Genomic DNA, 20,197 nt, shown 5'->3' with positions numbered 1-20,197 from the left:
ACAAATTAATTTTATCTTTTGTCCCTGGATTTCCACTGCCACCACCAAACTTTAACTGGATTTACTGGGAAAACATAGTTTGGACACGTCTTTCCCCCCCAAATCCTCACAACCCTTGCACCCCACTTCCTGGGGAAAGTTTGGTAAAAATCCTCACCAATTTGCATAGGTGACCACAGAACCAAACCCTTGGATCTGAGAACAATGAAAAAAATGAAAAAGCATTCAGTTTTCTTGCAAGAAGACTTTTAATAGAAGTAAAGGAATCACCTCTGTAAAATCAGGATGGTAGATACCTTACAGGGTAATTAGATTCAAAACATAGAGAATCCCTCTAGGCAAAACCTCAAGTTGCAAAAAAGAGACACAGACAGGAATAGTCATTCTATTCAGCACAGTTCTTTTCTCAGCCATTTAAAGAAATCATAATCTAACACATACCTAGCTAGATTACTTACTAAAAGTTCTAAGACTCCATTCCTGTTCTATCCCCGGCAAAAGCAGCATACAGACAGACCCAGACCCTTTGTTTCTCTCCCTCCTCCCAGCTTTTGAAAGTATCTTGTCTCCTCATTGGTCATTTTGGTCAGGTGCCAGCGAGGTTACCTTTAGCTTCTTAACCCTGTACAGGTGAGAGGATTTTTTCCTCTGGCCAGGAGGGATTTTAAAGGGGTTTACCCTTCCCTTTATATTTATGACAATAGCCTTCATCAGTATCACAAAGGCTTTTGACTTTGTCAGTAGAAGTGCACTGTTCGCGCTTCTAGGAATGATTTGATGTCCCCCCAAGTTCTTAAGCATGATTCGATCCTTTTATGAAAAGATGTACACCACGGTCCAATACGATGGCTCAGTGTCTGAGGCTTTCCACATTCTTAGTGGAGTTAAGCAAGGTCTTAGTGGAGTTATGCAAGTACTTGCCCCAACTCTGTTTGGGATCTTCTCCTTCCTGCTACTGAAACAAGCTCTTTGTTCCTCAACTGAGGAACTCTATTTGCACATAAGATCGGGTGGAAAGCTGTTCAATCTTGCAAGACTCACAAGACTCGGGAGGCCCTAATCCAACACCTCCTCTTTGATGATGACACAGCAGTGACACCCCACACAGAAGCTCATTTTTAAAGCCTAATGGACAGTTTTCCAAAGACTGCCAATACTTGGGGCTTACTATAAGCCAAAAGAAGATGAACATAATGTGCCAAGGAGTTGAGGAAGCACCCTCCATCAAGATCAACAACTATGACTGTGAAGTGGTGAACGAGTTTACATACCTGGGGTCCACGATTACAGTCAACCTTTCACTTGATACCGAACTCAACCTCCTCATTGAAAAAGCCACCACAACAATGTCTAGACTGAACAAGAGGGTATGGCGAAACAACAAACTGACAGAACACACAAAGATCTGTGTGTATCAAGCATGTGTTATCAGCACACTTTTGTATTGGAGCGAGACAGGGACCTTTTACTCTCATCAGGAAAAGAGGCTCAGCAGCTTTCATATGCGTTGCCTTTGTCGAATCTTTGGAATCTCCTGGAAGGACAGAGTCACCATCACTGAGGTGCTCAAGAGGGCCAGCATACCCAGCATGCAAACACTCCTCAAACAGAGACACCTCTGCTGGCTTGGGCATGTGTGGTGAATGAATGATGGGCGCATACCAAAGGACATCCTCTACGGCAAACTGGCATCTAGAAAAAGACCCAAAGGATGCCCCAAATTGTGTTTCAAGGATGTGTGCAAGCAAAGCCTCAAAGAAATGGACATGGATGTGGACAAATGGGAAGATCACACTCAAGACCACAGGCTTTGGAAACAAGAGCTTAACAAAGGTCTCCGGAGTTCTGAGAGGAAGCCGTCCAGTTTAGCAGCGGAGAAAAGAGCTTGCAGAAGGCAGAACCAAAAGGGTCAAAACGTCACCTTTTAAATGTGACAGATGCGGCAGAGATTCTCTCTCTCAAATGGGTCTCTTCAAAAAGCCAAAAAGCCAACTGGGTAAATTCTTTACCTCTCAGGGGCACATACCCATGGTCTCTCGAGACTGAAGGATGCCTACTACTATTACAACATGACAGAATTGCTGGAAGTCTTCTCAATCCATTACTAACTTTCCAGAGACCCGGTGCACACCATCCATCCATCTTTTCACTGGTTGACCCCCTACTGCCATGACCTTCCACCATTCCTTCCATAGTAACTTTCTTCAGGTTATTTCCATCTCTACTCCTAGTGTGACTGAAGTACGTAGGTTTGCATCTGTTGATTTCTGACATCAGGGTTCTCTCCAATAATATTTATAACGTAGGCATTTTTCTTTTTTTCATCCAGAAGATGCCCTAGAATCTGTGCTAGCACCACATTTCAAAAGCTTCAGTTTTCTTCTTGTCAGAAGCATTAACTTCCCATGATTCACATCCATAAATTCTGCACATATGTTAAAGAGGCTTAGGGACAAAATACAACCTTTTCTCACATTCTGGCCAGTGGAGAACCACTCACTATAATTGCAAAAAGAAAAGGAGTACTTGTGGCACCTTAGAGACTAACAAATTTATTTGAGTATCCGATGAAGTGAGCTGTAGCTCATGAAATCTTATGCTCAAATAAATTTGTTAGTCTCTAAGGTGCCACAAGTCCTCCTTTTCTTTTTGCGAATACAGACTAACACGGCTGCTACTCTGAAACCTGTCACTATAATTGAACTCACTGAAAGTCTCTACCACCACCAACAGACCATGGTCTGAATAGTAGATTAATATAGTATTACAGTAAACCGGAAACAGCAGATTAGCAGTCTCAGCCATAGGCTTGGAATACCTAGACTCCCTGAAAAAAGAACAGGAGGACTTGTGGCACCTTAGAAACTAACAAATTTATTTGAGCAGAAGCTTTCGTGAGCTACAGCTCACTTCATCAGATGCATTCAGTGGAAAATACAGTGGGGAGATTTATATACATAGAGAACATGAAACAATGGGTGTGACCATACATACTGTAATGAGAGTGATCAGGTAAGGTGAGCTATTACCAGCAGGAGAGCGGGGGTGAGGGGGTGGGGGGGACCTTTTGTAGTGCCAGGTTCAAATCCTGGCAGGGATGACTCAGCTTTTTCTACTGACCTAGGTGAATTCTACATTATGTAGTTTATGATGTCTGCTGGAGAAACCCTTAACAAACTGAGGGGCTTTCTGTCCTGTCAGTACTTCACTGTTCAGGCAGTAAAGATCCAATGTCACTGCAGAGGTAGAGTTTGCCTGGTGCATCTAAAATGTTACACTCTTCCCTATACCTACACACAGTTTACCGTGTGCTGTGGTCTGGCTGACTGCCATATCACGTTCCACCTTCCGACTGCATTTTAGTGGTTCTGTGGTCTTTTGAGTTAAAGCCTCTTTATGTAAATGTAAAATATTTACCTCTCTCACAGTGGTCCCTGAGTTATTTGATGTTTGTAAACTACTTTGAGTTCCTTGATTGGACGGTACTGTCCAAGTCCACCCAATCATCCTTTTTTGTTAGTAGTACTGCTCTCTATTTGATAGGAGTCAGGCAGGCTTGGTGACTCAATTATTTATTGAGGGTGGGATTTTTCAAAATCTCCTAAGGAAGTGAAGAACACAAACCCCACTGAAAGTCACAGTGGGACGTGTGCTGCTGACTCCTTAGGCACTTTTTAAAATCCCACCTTTATTGTTTTCCTTTGTATGATAGTAGCACCAAGCAGGAGAGGGACCCCGTTGTGCTAGGCCCTGCACATATACATAGCAAGGATAGTCCCTACTCTGAAAAGTTTACAACATAAATAGACAAGGCTACGAAAGGAAGTATTATTACTTTCATTTTATAGATGAGGAACAGATGGATTAAGTAATTTGACTTAAGATCTGGCAGATCTGAGAATTGGCCCCATATCTCCTGAGTCTTCAGCCTGTGCCTTAACCACAAGCTTATGAAGGTTCTAAGGGTATGTCTACACTACGAAATTAGGTCAATTTTATAGAAGTTGATTTTTAGAAGTTGATTTTATACAGTCGATTGTGTATGTCCCGACTAAGAGCATTAAGTTGGTAGAGTGTGTCCTCAATACCATGGCTAGCATCGACTTATGGAGCGGTGCACTGTGGGTAACTATCCCACAGTTCCCGCAGTCTCCGCTGCCCATTGGAATTCTGGTTTAAGGTCCCAATGCCTGATGGGTCAAAAACATTGTCGAGGGTGGTTCTGGTACGTTGTCAGTCGCCCCACCTTCCCTCCCTCTGTGAAAGCAACAGCAGACAATCGTTTTGTACCTTTTTTCCTGGGTTACCCGTGCAGACGCCATACCACGGCAAGCATGGAGCCCGCTCAGCTCATCGCTGCTGTTGTGAGCATTATAAACACCTTGCACATTATCGTGGAGTATGTGCAGAACTGGGCTAAGAGACGCCAGCACGAGGACGATTGTGATGAGAACATGGACCCAGACGTTCCTGAAAGCATGGGCTGTGGCAATTGGGACATCATGGCAGCAGTGGGGCTGGTTGATACAGTGGAACACTGATTCTGCGCCTGGCAAACAAGCACAGACTGGTAGGACCGCATAATGTTGCAGGTATGGGATGATTCACAGTGGCTGCAAAACTTTTGCATGCGTAAGGCCACTTTCCTTGAACTTTGTGAGTTGCTTTCCCCCGCCCTGAAGCACAGGAATACTAGGATGAGAGCTGCCCTGACAGTTGAGAAGTGAGTGGCGATAGCTTGCAACGCCTTGCTACTACCGGTCAGTTGGGAATCAATTTGGAGTGGGCAAGTCTACTGTGGGGTCTCCTGTGATCCAAGTAGCCAATGCAATCGCTGACATTCTGCTATCAAGGGTAGTGACTTTGGGAAATGTGCAGGTCATACCGGATGGCTTTGCTGCAATGGGGTTCCCTAACTGTGGTGGGGCGATAGACAGAACACATATCCCTATCTTGGCACCGGACCACCTTGCCAACCAGTACGTAAACCGCAAGGGGTACTTCTCAATGATCCTGCAAGCACTGGTGGATCACAAGGGACGTTTCACCGACATCAACATGGGACGGCTGGAAAAGGTGCATGACGCTTGCATCTTTAGGAACTCAGGGCTATTTGAGCAGTCGCAAGAAGGGACTTACTTCCCAGACTGGAAAATTACCATTGGGGATGTTGAAATGCTAATAGTTATCCTTGGGGACCCAGCCTACCCCTTGCTCCCATGGCTCATGAAGCCGTACACAGGCATCCTGGACAGTAGTAAGGAGCAGTTCAACTATAGGCTGAGCAAGTGCAGAATGGTTGTAGAATGTTCCTTTGGACGTTTAAAAGCTCGCTGGTGCTGTTTGCTGACTAGGTTAGACCTCAGCGCTACCAACATTCCCATTGTTATTGCTGCTTGCTCTGTGCTCCATAATATCTGTGAGAGTAAGGGGGAGATGTTTATGGTGGGGTGGGTGGTTGAGGCAAATCGCTTGGTGGCTGATTTTGAGCAGCCAGACACCAGGGCGATTAAAAGAGCACAGCTAGGTGTGCTGTGCATCAGAGAGGCTTTGAAAACCAGTTTCATGACTGGCCAGGCTACAGTGTGACAGCTGTGTGTGTGTGTGTTCTTGCTGCAAACCCGCCCCCTTTGTTGATTTTAATTCCCTGTAAGCCAACCACCCTCCCCCCTTTGATAACAACTGGCAAAGGAAATAAAGTAACTTTTGTTTTGAAACCATGCATCCTTTCTTTATTAATTTAAATAAATTAATTTTAATTTAAGGAGGTCCTGGTGATGTCAAGGAACTATGATGTGATTGGAATCACAGAGACTTGGTGGGATAACTCACATGATTGGAGCACTGCCATGGATGGATATAAACTGTTCAGGAAGGACAGGCAGGGCAGAAAAGGTGGGGGAGTAGCACTGTATGTAAGGGAGCAGTATGACTGCTCAGAGCTCCGGTACGAAACTGTAGAAAAACCTGAGTGTCTCTGGATTAAGTTTAGAAGTGTGTGCAACAAGAGTGATGTAGTGGTGGGAGTCTGCTATAGACCACCGGACCAGGGGGATGAGGTAGATGAGGCTTTCTTCCGGCAGCTCACGGAAGCTACTAGATCGCATGCCCTGATTCTCATGGGTGACTTTAATTTTCCTGATATCTGCTGGGAGAGCAATACTGCAGTGCATAGACAATCCAGGAAGTTTTTGGAAAGCATAGGGGACAATTTCCTGGTGCAAGTGCTAGAGGAGCCAACTAGGGGGGGCGCTTTTCTTGACCTGCTGCTCACAAACCGGGTAGAATTAGTGGGGGAAGCAAAAGTGGATGGGAATCTGGGAGGCAGTGACCATGAGTTGGTTGAGTTCAGGATCCTGACGCAGGGAAGAAAGGTAAGCAGCAGGATACGGACCCTGGACTTCAGGAAAGCAGACTTCGACTCCCTCAGGGAACGGATGGCCAGGATCCCCTGGGGGACTAACTTGAAGGGGAAAGGAGTCCAGGAGAGCTGGCTGTATTTCAAGGAATCCCTGAGGTTACAGGGACAAACCATCCCGATGAGTCAAAAGAATAGTAAATATGGCAGGCGACCCGCTTGGCTTAATGGTGAAATCCTAGCGGATCTTAAACATAAAAAAGAAGCTTACAAGAAGTGGAAGGTTGGACATATGACCAGGGAAGAGTATAAAAATATTGCTCGGGCATGTAGGAATGAAATCAGGAGGGCCAAATCGCACCTGGAGCTGCAGCTAGCGAGAGATGTCAAGAGTAACAAGAAGGGTTTTTTCAGGTATGTTGGCAACAAGAAGAAAGCCAAGGAAAGTGTGGGCCCCTTACTGAATGAGGGAGGCAACCTAGTGACAGAGGATGTGGAAAAAGCTAATGTACTCAATGCTTTTTTTGCCTCTGTTTTCACTGACAAGGTCAGCTCCCAGACTGCTGCGCTGGGCATCACAAAATGGGGAAGAGATGGCCAGCCCTCTGTGGAGATAGAGGTGGTTAGGGACTATTTAGAAAAGCTGGACATGCACAAGTCCATGGGGCCGGACGAGTTGCATCCGAGAGTGCTGAAGGAATTGGCGGCTGTGATTGCAGAGCCATTGGCCATTATCTTTGAAAACTCGTGGCGAACCGGGGAAGTCCCGGATGACTGGAAAAAGGCTAATGTAGTGCCAATCTTTAAAAAAGGGAAGAAGGAGGATCCTGGGAACTACAGGCCAGTCAGCCTCACCTCAGTCCCTGGAAAAATCATGGAGCAGGTCCTCAAAGAATCAATCCTGATGCACTTGCATGAGAGGAAAGTGATCAGGAACAGCCAGCATGGATTCACCAAGGGAAGGTCATGCCTGACTAATCTAATCGCCTTTTATGATGAGATTACTGGTTCTGTGGATGAAGGGAAACCAGTGGATGTATTGTTTCTTGACTTTAGCAAAGCTTTTGACACGGTCTCCCACAGTATTCTTGTCAGCAAGTTAAGGAAGTATGGGCTGGATGAATGCACTATAAGGTGGGTAGAATGCTGGCTAGATTGTCGGGCTCAACGGGTAGTGATCAATGGCTCCATGTCTAGTTGGCAGCCGGTATCAAGTGGAGTGCCCCAAGGGTCGGTCCTGGGGCCGGTTTTGTTCAATATCTTCATAAATGATCTGGAGGATGGTGTGGATTGCACTCTCAGCAAATTTGCGGATGATACTAAACTGGGAGGAGTGGTAGATACGCTGGAGGGGAGGGATAGGATACAGAAGGACCTAGACAAATTGGAGGATTGGGCCAAAAGAAATCTGATGAGGTTCAATAAGGATAAGTGCAGGGTCCTGCACTTAGGACGGAAGAATCCAATGCACCGCTACAGACTAGGGACCGAATGGCTAGGCAGCAGTTCTGCGGAAAAGGACCTAGGGGTGACAGTGGACGAGAAGCTGGATATGAGTCAGCAGTGTGCCCTTGTTGCCAAGAAGGCCAATGGCATTTTGGGATGTATAAGTAGGGGCATAGCGAGCAGATCGAGGGACGTGATCGTTCCCCTCTATTCGACATTGGTGAGGCCTCATCTGGAGTACTGTGTCCAGTTTTGGGCCCCACACTACAAGAAGGATGTGGATAAATTGGAGAGAGTCCAGCGAAGGGCAACAAAAATGATTAGGGGTCTAGAACACATGACTTATGAGGAGAGGCTGAGGGAGCTGGGATTGTTTAGCCTGCAGAAGAGAAGAATGAGGGGGGATTTGATAGCTGCTTTCAACTACCTGAAAGGGGGTTCCAAAGAGGATGGCTCTAGACTGTTCTCAATGGTAGCAGATGACAGAACGAGGAGTAATGGTCTCAAGTTGCAGTGGGGGAGGTTTAGATTGGATATTAGGAAAAACTTTTTCACTAAGAGGGTGGTGAAACACTGGAATGCGTTACCTAGGGAGGTGGTAGAATCTCCTTCCTTAGAGGTTTTTAAGGTCAGGCTTGACAAAGTCCTGGCTGGGATGATTTAACTGGGAATTGGTCCTGCTTCGAGCAGGGGGTTGGACTAGATGACCTTCAGGGGTCCCTTCCAACCCTGATATTCTATGATTCTATGATTCTATGATATGATTAAAAAAAAAAAAGTGAGATAACTGACAAGGTAGCCCGGGTGGGGTGGGATGCGGGAGGAGGGAAGGACAAGGCCACATTGCTTATTGTAGCCACACTACAAATCAAAACTGTTTGAATGACAGCCTTCTGTTGCTTGGGCCATCCTCTGGAGTGGAGTGGCTGGGTGCCCGGACCCTCCTCCCACGCCTGCGTTTTTGGGCATCCGGGTGAGGAGGATATGGAACTTGGGGAGGAGGGCAGGCTGTTATACAATGGATGCAGCGGGGGTCTGTGCTCTTGTTGGCTTTCCTGCAGCTCCAACAGACGCTTCATCATGTCCGTTTGCTCCCCCATTAGCCTCAGCATCGCCTCCTGCCTCTGCTCTTTGCGCACACTTAATGCTTTCCTGGCCTCTGCCACTGAATGCCTCCATGCATTAAGCTGTGCCCTATCAGTGCGGGAGGACTGCATGAGCGTGGAAAACATGTCATCGCGAGTGCATTTTTTTTCGCCTTCTAATCTGCGATAACCTCAGGGATGGGAGATGAAAGGGGGAGCATAGAAACATTTGCACCTGGGGGGAGACAAAAAGGGAGAGTAAAATTTAAGAAGATACATTTCTGAGAAAAAAAGGGAGACTCTTTCACAGTGAATCAAGCAATTCACACCACACAGCACATGTGCTTTAGGTACAAGGTCGCATTTTGCCTTTTATATTGAGTGCCTGCCGGTATGGTGACACATCACACACGGCTGGGCAACAGAATTCGGTTCCCAGGCAGCCATGGTAAGCCTTTTGGTATGTGGAGTTGGCTTCGTCCACATTCATAACATGTGGGAATGGTTTCAAACTGCAGCGCCATCCTTTCCCATAGCAAGCAATGCCAGTTGGGTTTCACATTTAAAAGGAGGGGCTGCCCCCCACCTCCCCTCCACCCCACCTCATGGCTATTCTCTGGGATGATCCATTCACCCCTCCAGCAGCCGCGTGGCTATTCTCTGGGATGATCCGGTTTAGCCAAGTGCAAACAACCCAGCATGAACAGGGTCTTTTTACTGCTTCCTTACAAAAATTCCCCTATTTCAACCAGGTGACCATGAATGATATCACTCTCCTGAGGCTAACACAGAAAGATAAAGATAAAGACTCACTTCTCAACTTGAATGCAACCAAAACCCAGGACCATTTGCTGCCATGTTTTGTGCTGCAGTGATTCCAGACTACTTGCTCCTGGCTGGGCATGGTAAAGTGTCCTACCGTGGAGGACGAAATAAGGCAGCCCTCCCCAGAAACCTTCTGCAAAGGCTTTCAGAGTACCTCCAGGAGAGCTTCATGGAGATGTCCCTGGAGGATTCCCACTCTTTCCCCGGACACGTTAACAGACTTTTCCAGTAGCTGTACTGGCCGTGAATGCATCCCAATTCTTCAGGGCAAATCAAACCTTAAACACTATTGCTTTTAAACCCTGTACTGTAGTTACAAATGTGCAATCACCAGAGCTGTCTTCTCTGGCTTCAGGGTCGGGGATCCCGCCTTGGGAGGGTATTGGCTCCAGGGTGATGAAAAGGTCCTGGCTGCCAGGGAGAACGGATTCACCGCTTGCCTGCTGCACATTCTCCTCCTCCTTTTCCTCATCCACAAAATCCTCCTCCCTGTTGCATGAGACTCCCCCCTTGCAAGTGTCCACGAACAGTGGTGGGGTAGTGGTATGGTCCCCCCTCCTAGAATGCCATGCAGCTGATCATAGAAGTGGCATGTATGGGGCTCTGACCCGGAGCGACCGTTTGCCTCCTTTGTCTTTTGGTAGGCTCGCCTGAGCTCCTTGACTTTCATGCAGCACTGCTGTGTGTCCCTGTTGTAGCCTCTCTCCACCATGTCCTGTGCGATTTTGGCATATATATTAGCATGTCTTCTTCTTGATCGGAGTTCGGCCTGCACAGATTCTTCTCCCCATACAGCAATCAGATCCAGTGTCTCCCTTTCGGTCCATGCTGGAGCTTGTTTGCAATTCTGGGGGTCATGGTCACCTGTGCTGCTGAGCTCGCCACGCTGACCAAACAGGAAATGAAATTCAAAATTTCCCAGGGCTTTTACTGTGTACCTGGCTAGTGCATCGGAGTTCAAAGTGCTGTCCAGAGCGGTCACATTGGAGCACTCTGGGATAGCTCCTGGAGGCCAATACTGTTGAATTGCGTATGCACTACCGCAAATTAGACACAGCGAGGTGGATTTTAGCGCTACTCCCCTTGCCAGGGAGGAGTACAGAAATCGATTTTAAGAGCCTTTAGGTTGATGGAACAGGGTTGGTTGTGTAGACGCAGTCATTTTAAAATTGACCTAATGTGGCTACATTTGACCTAACCCCGTAGTGTAGACCAGGGCTAAGAAAGGAAATTCCCAAGTAGCAATAACTTTTCTGCAACTCCCATCTATTCCCAAATGTGTATAAGCTACATTGCTTAGATGTAAACAGGTCTTCTTATAAAATCAACAGAAGGAAGCTGTTCCTTAAAATGCAGATTTTTCTGTAGCATATATGGGTGTTCCCTTGCCATGAGAGAGATTGTGATAAATGGGCCTAAAAATTTACCCTAATTGTTCAACTGTAAAAAGTGAGAGAAAGTTCATAAAGTGCCACAATAAGTGATCACAACAAATGTTGATGAGAAAAGACACAAAAAAGAGACCGAGACTGAATTAGTCCGAACAGAAAGGGCTGTATTGATTCCACTCAAAGACTGTGTTAAGATGACTGGTAAACAAGAGGAGTAGAGGAATGGAAATCAGTGAACCAAAATTGATGTTTAAAATTTGTCTATTGGAGGTCAAAATAATGAGAGGATGGAGTATTCTGCCCAACACTCCTTTCTGGGGTTCTTAAAAAGAAAAGACCTTTGGGAAAAATTAGCAGAAGAAGCATCTGTCTGCCAACAATTGCTGGAGCCAGCTTTATCGTCATGGCTGCCATCCCTACTGTCTCCTGGGACTCGGGACCTTCTTCATGCTAATCCTGAAAGATGTCCTGACCAGACTGGGTCAGAGAGAGGGAACCCAAATGATATCACCACCAGCTCCATCTAAATCTTAGATGCCACCTGTGATGTGAGACTTTCTCTCTTGTCTCTCTCACTCACATATACACACATATACCCATCCCCCCACCCCCACACTGTGCCCTATTTATGTCTTCTTTTCCTTCCCACCTTATTTCTTCTCTTTCCTATCCTCTTTTTTCCTTATGTCTAGTAAGTGTCTGCCTTAGTCAGCCAAGACTGTATATTTTGCAACACTGCTGTGAGCCTGTGATCGGAAAGAGGCAGGTAAATGCAATATCCTAAACAGCCTGAGGCTGATAGCAGTTCACTAGGTCTCAGAGTGGCTAGTAAGACTGAGGGCTGGGCCTGTGTTTCTCCAGAAGTGAGGTTGCAAGCTAGTCAATATCAGAGACAGAAGCTTCATTTTCTATCTCTGCTGGTCTTTTCTCTCCCTCTTTCGTGTTTGATTGTCTTGTTTTGTCTTCTAGGAAACAGGATCAAACTTTAACAACAACAGCTCCAGCCTGTTTTAATTAATGTCTTCTCTTTTCCCCAAAAAAGATAGTTTTTACCATCTTAAGAGACTTTAGATGGAAAACCCTCCATGTTTGCCAGACTCTCTTGGAAGAGAAAGAGAACAAGGAATGTTGTTAAAATGAAAGCATTAATTAATACTTTACATTTCAAATGCTTTAACTGTTTCCCCCCCCCCACCCACTGGTCTTTAATAAAAGGTTAAAAGGATTTTTAATGGTGTATTTGCTGTGGTACTAAGCAGCCTGTGGTCCCTTAACCATGTTTAAAACTGTTCAGTGTTGATAGTGACTGGGTCATGTTAACACTTTAACTGTTTGGATCTGCATATTCAGTCTAAATTAATACAACAGATCCCAATGCCAACAGGTGTTGGAGGACAAAATAACTAGAGGGGGGATCCATGTAGGCAATGCTTGGAGAAGAAAGAACAGTTCTGGTGGTAACTGAGATTCTTTGAGGTGACTGTCTGCGTGGATCCACGCTACTCGCCTTCTGTTGCCGCTGATTTAGAACCTTATAAAGATGCCATTGTTGAATAGCTGCTGTCAGCGGTGCAGTATATCTCTGTAGCTGTAGGGCCATTTCTCAGCAGTACTAAGCTCCTGCCGCTTCCAGTGACTTTGAGTGGTTAATAGTGAAACCGTAAGGATGCAGTTTTTTGTATGGAATAATAATTATTATTTTTGTGTCGTGGCTTGCATCTCGGTATCTACAGGTACCGTAAAAGCATTAATGATTGATGCCTTGCAGTATATCTGTCACATGGATGAGTAGTAGTATCTCCATTTTGCGGACGGGCAGAGGCACAAAGAGTTTTGCTCAAGGTCCCACAGTAAGTCTGTGGTAAAGTTGGGTACTAGACTCAAATCTCCTCTCTCCAAAAGAAAAGGAGGACTTGTGGCACCTTAGAGACTAACCAATTTATTTGAGCATAAGCTTTCGTGAGCTACAGCTCACTTCATCGGATGCATACTGTGGAAAGTGTAGAAGATCTTTTTATATACACACAAAGCATGAAACAATACCTGCTCCCACCCCACTCTCCTGCTGCTAATAGCTTATCTAAAGTGACCACTCTCCTTACAATGACAGGTTTCAGAGTAACAGCCGTGTTAGTCTGTATTCGCAAAAAGAAAAGGAGTACTCGTGGCACCTTAGAGACTAACCAATTTATTTGAGCATGAGCTTTCGTGAGCTACAGCTCACTTCATCGGATGCATACCGTGGAAACTGCAGCAGACTTTATATACACACAGAGAATATGAAACAATACCTCCTCCCACCCCACTGTCCTGCTGGTAATAGCTTATCTAAAGTGATCATCAAGTTAGGCCATTTCCTGCACAAATCCAGGTTCTCTCACTCCCTCACCCCCCTCCAAAAACCCACCCCCATACACACACAAACTCACTCTCCTGCTGGTAATAGCTCATCCAAACTGACCACTCTCCAAGTTTCTCCAAGAGTGGTCAGTTTGGATGAGCTATTACCAGCAGGAGAGTGAGTTTGTGTGTGTATGGGGGTGGGTTTTTGGAGGGGGGTGAGGGAGTGAGAGAACCTGGATTTGTGCAGGAAATGGCCTAACTTGATTATCATGCACATTGTGTAAAGAGTTGTCACTTTGGATGGGCTATCACCAGCAGGAGAGTGAATTTGTGTGGGGGGGTGGAGGGTGAGAAAACCTGGATTTGTGCTGGAAATGGCCTAACCTGATGATCACTTTAGATAAGCTATTACCAGCAGGACAGTGGGGTGGGAGGAGGTATTGTTTCATATTCTCTGTGTATATATAAAGTCTGCTGCAGTTTCCACGGTATGCATCCGATGAAGTGAGCTGTAGCTCACGAAAGCTCATGCTCAAATAAATTGGTTAGTCTCTAAGGTGCCACAAGTACTCCTTTTCTTTCTCCTTACAATGTGTATGATAATCAAGGTGGGCCCTTTCCAGCACAAATCCAGGGTTTAACAAGAACGTCTGGGGGGGGGGGGGTAGGAAAAAACAAAGGGAAATAGGTTACCTTGCATAATGACTTAGCCACTCCCAGTCTCTATTCAAGCCTAAGTTAATTGTATCCAATTTGCAAATGAATTCCAATTCAACAGTTTCTCGCTGGAGTCTGGATTTGAAGTTTTTTTGTTGTAATATCACAAAGTTCAGTCACTTTGTCCTTACCCATAACTATTTTACATTTGGGGACAATGTATAACTTCAGATCAGCGGCACTGCTATGGGTACCCGCATGGCCCCACAGTATGCCAACATTTTTATGGCTGACTTAGAACAACGCTTCCTCAGCTCTTGTCCCCTAACGCCCCTACTCTACTTGCGCTATATTGATGACATCTTCATCATCTGGACCCAGGGAAAAGAAGCCCTTGAGGAATTCCACCATGATTTCAACAATTTCCATCCCACCATCAACCTCAGCCTGGTCCGGTCCACACAAGAGATCCACTTCCCGGACACTACAGTGCTAATAAACGATAGTCACATAAACACCACCCTATACCGGAAACCTACTGACCGCTATTCCTGCCTACATGCCTCCAGCTTTCACCCTGACCACACCACACGATCCATCGTCTACAGCCAAGCTCTACGATACAACCGCATTTGCTCCAACCCCTCAGACAGAGACAAACACCTACAAGATCTCTATCAAGCATTCTTACAACTACAATACCCACCTGCGGAAGTGAAGAAACAGATTGATAGAGCCAGAAGAGTACCCAGAAGTCTCCTACTACAGGACAGGCCTAAGAAAGAAAATAACAGGACGCCACTAGCCGTCACCTTCAGCCCCCAACTAAAACCCCTCCAACGCATTATTAAGGATCTACAACCTATCCTGAAGGATGACCCAACACTCTCACAAACCTTGGGAGACAGGCCAGTCCTTGCCTACAGACAGCCCCCCAACCTGAAGCAAATACTCACCAGCAACCACACACCACACCACAGAACCACTAACCCAGGAACCTATCCTTGCAACAAAGCCCGTTGCCAACTGTGCCCACATATCTATTCAGGGGACACCATCACAGGGCCTAATAACATCAGCCACTCTATCAGAGGCTAGTTCACCTGCACATCCACCAATGTGATATATGCCATCATGTGCCAGCAATGCCCCTCTGCCATGTACATTGATCAAACTGGACAGTCTCTACGTAAAAGAATAAATGGACACAAATCAGATGTCAAGAATTATAACATTCATAAACCAGTCGGAGAACACTTCAATCTCTCTGGTCACGCGATTACAGACATGAAAGTTGTGATATTACAACAAAAAAACTTCAAATCCAGACTCCAGCGAGAAACTGTTGAATTAGAATTCATTTGCAAATTGGATACAATTAACTTAGGCTTGAATAGAGACTGGGAGTGGCTGAGTCATTATGCAAGGTAACCTATTTCCCCTTGTTTTTTCCTACCCCCTCCCCCCCCCCGACGTTCTTGTTAAACCCTGGATTTGTGCTGGAAAGGGCCCACCTTGATTATCATACACATTGTAAGGAGAGTGGTCACTTTAGATAAGCTATTAGCAGCAGGAGAGTGGGGTGGGAGCAGGTATTGTTTCATGCTTTGTGTGTATATAAAAAGATCTTCTACACTTTCCACAGTGTGCATCTGATGAAGTGAGCTGTAGCTCACGAAAGCTTATGCTCAAATAAATTGGTTAGTCTCTAAGGTGCCACAAGTACTCCTTTTCTTTTTGCGAATACAGACTAACACGGCTGTTACTCTGAAATCTCTCCAAATGCTAAGCTTTAACCACGTAGCCTGTGTGTCAGTTACGGCTCTTTTCATTAGGCTTCTGCAGTCACTGCTCCACCCTTGAGTTATGTGACTGGCTGTGCTATTAGGCCACTTCCCAATAGAACAAGGGCAGCGCTGTCTATTTGGATGCCCAGAGGATCCATCCCCTTTAAAATCTAAACAGTGGCTGATGACTGTCGGCCAGTAGAAATCTGCTTTGTAATTTGATTAAAATGTTTGAAACTTGTCCTGTAACTAATACTTCCGCTGAGATCTTACTTCTAGCATGTAGTAGAAAAATAGCCTGAACAAGTGGTTCTCTTACCTTTTAATCTTCACTTCCTTTTGGAGAGACAGAAGTCTGAAATAGTATCTAGATAGCTTTAATTCCTTCCTGGAGCTTCACCTTCCTAAGAGTGTGAAGTCCCTCAACAGAAGTAGTGATTTAGTGGTAAAAAGAACAGGAGGACTTGTGGCACCTTAGAGACTAAGAAATTAATCGAGCACAAGCTTTCGTGAGCTATAGCTCACTTCATCAGATGCAGCTCACAAAAGCTTATGCTCAAATAAATTTGTTAGTCTCTAGGGTGCCACAAGTACTCCTTTTCTGTTTGCGGATACAGACTAACGTGGCTGCTACTCTGATTTAGTGGTGTTTCAGATATTTCTGACCCCACGGTGGTTTGATATTCTCCCATGTTTGTGTAAAAATCAAACAAAAAAAGTTTGTTTCTGTTAATAGTCTTCATAGCTGTTTTGGAGAAGCACGGTCAAGGAAGAGATTTAAATACTAGAAGGATCAGTCAGGGTGACACACTCAGCACTTACATACCCTGGAAAGTCTTGACTCTCATTCTTTTTCCCACAGGCCTCCAGAGCTAGCATCAAAGTATGCAAATTTCTCTGAGGGAGTTTGCAGACCTGGGTATGCATCAGCGCTCATGACTTCCATCTTCCCAAAGTAAGTGATCAGTTCCCCAGTGTTTGTACTTTACAGCCCTGCTCTTCCCCAACTGCTTACCTCCTCTGCATGCAGGATCCTATGTCGGCCTGGCTTGATGTGAGTAATTGGCTGAGTGAGGCCTTCCATTTACCTCCCTAATCCTGTCTCCCCAGAAATGATCAGCAGGCTGGGAACAGAATAACTGTACTAGCTAAGATAAGGGGGGATACCCAGGGAACCATTTATAGTTGACAAGATAATAATGAATCAGATAAACCTGGAACATAAGGTGAAGTAAAGAGAGAGTCATGCATGGACAACGTGTGCTGTACGTGGATTGGTTCCTACAAAGTGACCAAGCCAATCCCAGAACATGTGATGCAATGTATAGTAAATACAATGTAATGTATAAATGTATATAAAGGAAGAGGTTTGCTGTGTAGCTTTGCATGTGTGGTATACTCTGTACCCACCCCCTATGCTTGAGCCTGATCAACTCAAATGTAATTTGATTGTATGTTAGTAAAGGAACCCAAGTGATGAGACTAGAATTGAACCGAGTTTGTGGGGAACCAAATGGAAGAGGTCTCAGGGGAACCTCAATATGCTACTCATAGGTAGCTTGTCTTGTAGATGGTTGCTACATTATTTTGCTATTCCCGTTCCAGTGGATGCCCCTTGTGAAATCCTGGCTTTATGGAAATCAATGGGGGTTTTGCCATTGACTTTAGTGGGGCCAGGATTTCACCCTGTGAATATACAGTACGGTATCTTCAATGATGCAAGCAGTAGATCAACAAAGAGTGTAGGCTCAGGGCCAAATTCACTGCTGGTGTAAGCAGGTGCAACTCCATTGAAACTACAAGTGCAGCTCCACTGAGTTGCATCTTCTCAGTTAGTGGTAAATTTAGCTATCTGAGGTAGGAGGGGTTATAATCTCCTCTACCTGCACACAAGGGCAAACTGGCCCTCAAGTGCTCGGGAGCTGGGCAGCAGAGTTTTCTAAATAGTGTTTAGAGAGCCCAAGGCATACTATGAAGAGTCTGCTGGTCTTGCTGTATCTCATTCACTTTTTCCAATGAAATATCACACTAGTCTCCTCATCTTCCCCTCTGAACAAGTCTGCTGTGATATTGTCAACCCCAAGTGTTCAAAAATCATGAATCAGGTTCCCAGAATCATGAGATTGGCTTAAAAATAATGTTGGAGTTCTTTTTATTTGCCTTTTGTTTTTTGAGTCTTTCTGGTACTTTTGGGTCACCTTTTCAAGCTTTTCCCAGAAATCATGATGTCTGGAATTTTTTTCTTAAATGAAAGCTGAGATTCTTCTTCGAGTGCTGGTCCCTGTGTGTATTCCTTTGTGGGTGTGTGCGTGCACCTGGAGTCAGAGAATTCTTGCACGCAGTGTCTGTTTGGCCACTATGCATCCTTTACGTTCCTTGTGCTTCCAGCCAAACAAATAAAGGATGGAGTGGCCAGTTCCTTCCTGCTCCCTCGTGGCTTGGCTCCGAACCTCCAGAGTCCAGAGCTCTCCTTCAATTTCTTTGCTCTGAATATTTCAAAGGTTGCCTTAGTGCTTTTTTGTATGGTTCTTTATAGTTAGTTTTTAATAGTTTTACAACTTTTAGCAGAGTTTTCTAGTTAGATAGAATCCCTGCCTTGGGGGCACTCCCTTCCCCCATACACCATTATGGGTATTGGATTATGGCCAGAACTCTGGGCTTCAAAAACTGTGTGTCATATCCCCAGTCTTTCTCAGTCAGTGACAAGCATCAGCATTGTTTGTACTGTCTTGGGGAGGCCCACATCATGGCTAGGTGTAATACATGCTGCTTTTTCTCTAGCCATACCCATGAGGTGAGGGGACCCTGGCTTAGAAAACACCTTCTGGAGAAGGGCAGGAGGCTGCAGTCAGAACCAGGCTGTGGAACACTCCCCCACGGCCCCAGTACATTGGCTTGAATTGTTACACAGCATGCCTCCTGCTGTGAGGTCTGACTGTTGCTGGGGAATCCATACCCACAGACCACCCCGTCAGGTTTTCATTGGGCAGGCAGAGAATGCTTGCACAAAGCGTAAGAGCAGGTCTGCCTCTTAAGTCTGCTTCAAAGATGTCCAACGCAGCTCCTCCTAAATCGAGCAAATCTGCTCTTTCAATCCCTGAAGACTTATTATGTCCTGAGTCCCAGAGCCATGTCTCAAAAGCCCATAGACCAGAGTATTGGACCCCACCCCAGTGACACTCACTCCACCAGTACTGTCCAAATCAAAAAGTTGGAATCTGCTGGTTCTGGCGCAATCAGAGCTTCTACCACCAATGGCAGTGCTGCTGTCTCTCGCTCCGGTCACATGGAGCCTTCTTCCTCCGACCCCACCAGCATGAACGTATCAGACTGCTTGCACTCCAGGGAGGCAAGACTTACACTGCACTGCAGGACATCTGTGCTCTCCCTGAGGTTCTGTTTCCCCCATCATCAGGGCCTTCTCGCACTAGGGAGATTGACTCTGCCAGGGGATGTTACCTTTGACAGAAGCCTATCCCCTCCTCCATCTTCCAACTGTGCCTTTCCTCTGTTGGAACTGCTGTTGGATTGAGACCTTTTCCTCTCTTTCTTGGGAGAGTCTGAATCTCCAGAGGAGTCACTGTCTCCTCCTCTGAGAAATAAGAAAAAGAGGACTTGTGGCACCTTAGAGACTAACAAATTTATTTGAGCATAAGCTTTCATGAGCTACAGCTCACTTCATCGGATGCATTCAGTGGAAAATACAGTGGGGAGATTTATATACACAGAGAACATGAAACAATGGGTGTTACCATACACACTGTAACGAGAGTGATCACTTAAGGTGAGCTATTATTACCAGCAGGAGAGCAGGGGGGAATAAACCTTTTGTCATGATAATCAAGGTGGGCCATTTCCAGCAGTTGATAAGAACGTCTGAGGAACAATGGAGGGTGAGGGGCGGGGATAAACATGGGGAAATAGTTTTAGTTTGTGTAATGATCAACATCCTCCCCAGCAAACAGGGAAAGATTAAGAATGAGCTCTCAAAACTGGATACTCTCATAAAAAAACAATCTTCCACACAAACTTCCTCGTGGCTGGACTTTACTAAAACTAGACAAGCCATTTACAACACACACTTTGCTTCTCTACAAAAGAATAAGATACTAAACTATCTAAACTACTACATGCCACAAGGGGCCACAACAGTGGTTCCCTTAACTCACCCAGCAATATTGTTAATCTATCCAACTATACTCTTAGCCCAGCAGAAGAGTTTGTCCTATCTCGGGGCCTCTCCTTCTGCCCCTCCACCCCCACGAACATGATACAGTTCTGTGGTGACCTAGAATCCTATTCTCG

General features: G+C 45.5%; 1 protein-coding gene across 1 annotated transcript in view; it reads left to right on the top strand.

Moving 5' to 3' along the window:
• The window catches only part of ST3GAL3 (ST3 beta-galactoside alpha-2,3-sialyltransferase 3), a 355,813-nt gene that overhangs the window by 143,760 nt on the left and 191,856 nt on the right, over positions 1-20,197 (top strand). The window contains exon 5 of the mRNA XM_077823827.1: positions 16,755-16,847. Coding sequence (XP_077679953.1) covers positions 16,755-16,847 — 93 coding nt within the window. The remainder of the gene's footprint in view (positions 1-16,754; positions 16,848-20,197) is intronic.

Source organism: Eretmochelys imbricata, chromosome 8, assembly GCF_965152235.1.
Source record: "Eretmochelys imbricata isolate rEreImb1 chromosome 8, rEreImb1.hap1, whole genome shotgun sequence".
Classification (NCBI taxonomy): domain Eukaryota; kingdom Metazoa; phylum Chordata; order Testudines; family Cheloniidae; genus Eretmochelys; species Eretmochelys imbricata.
The sequence above is the reverse complement of the archived record's forward strand: the minus strand, read 5'-3'. Positions and strand labels throughout refer to the sequence as shown.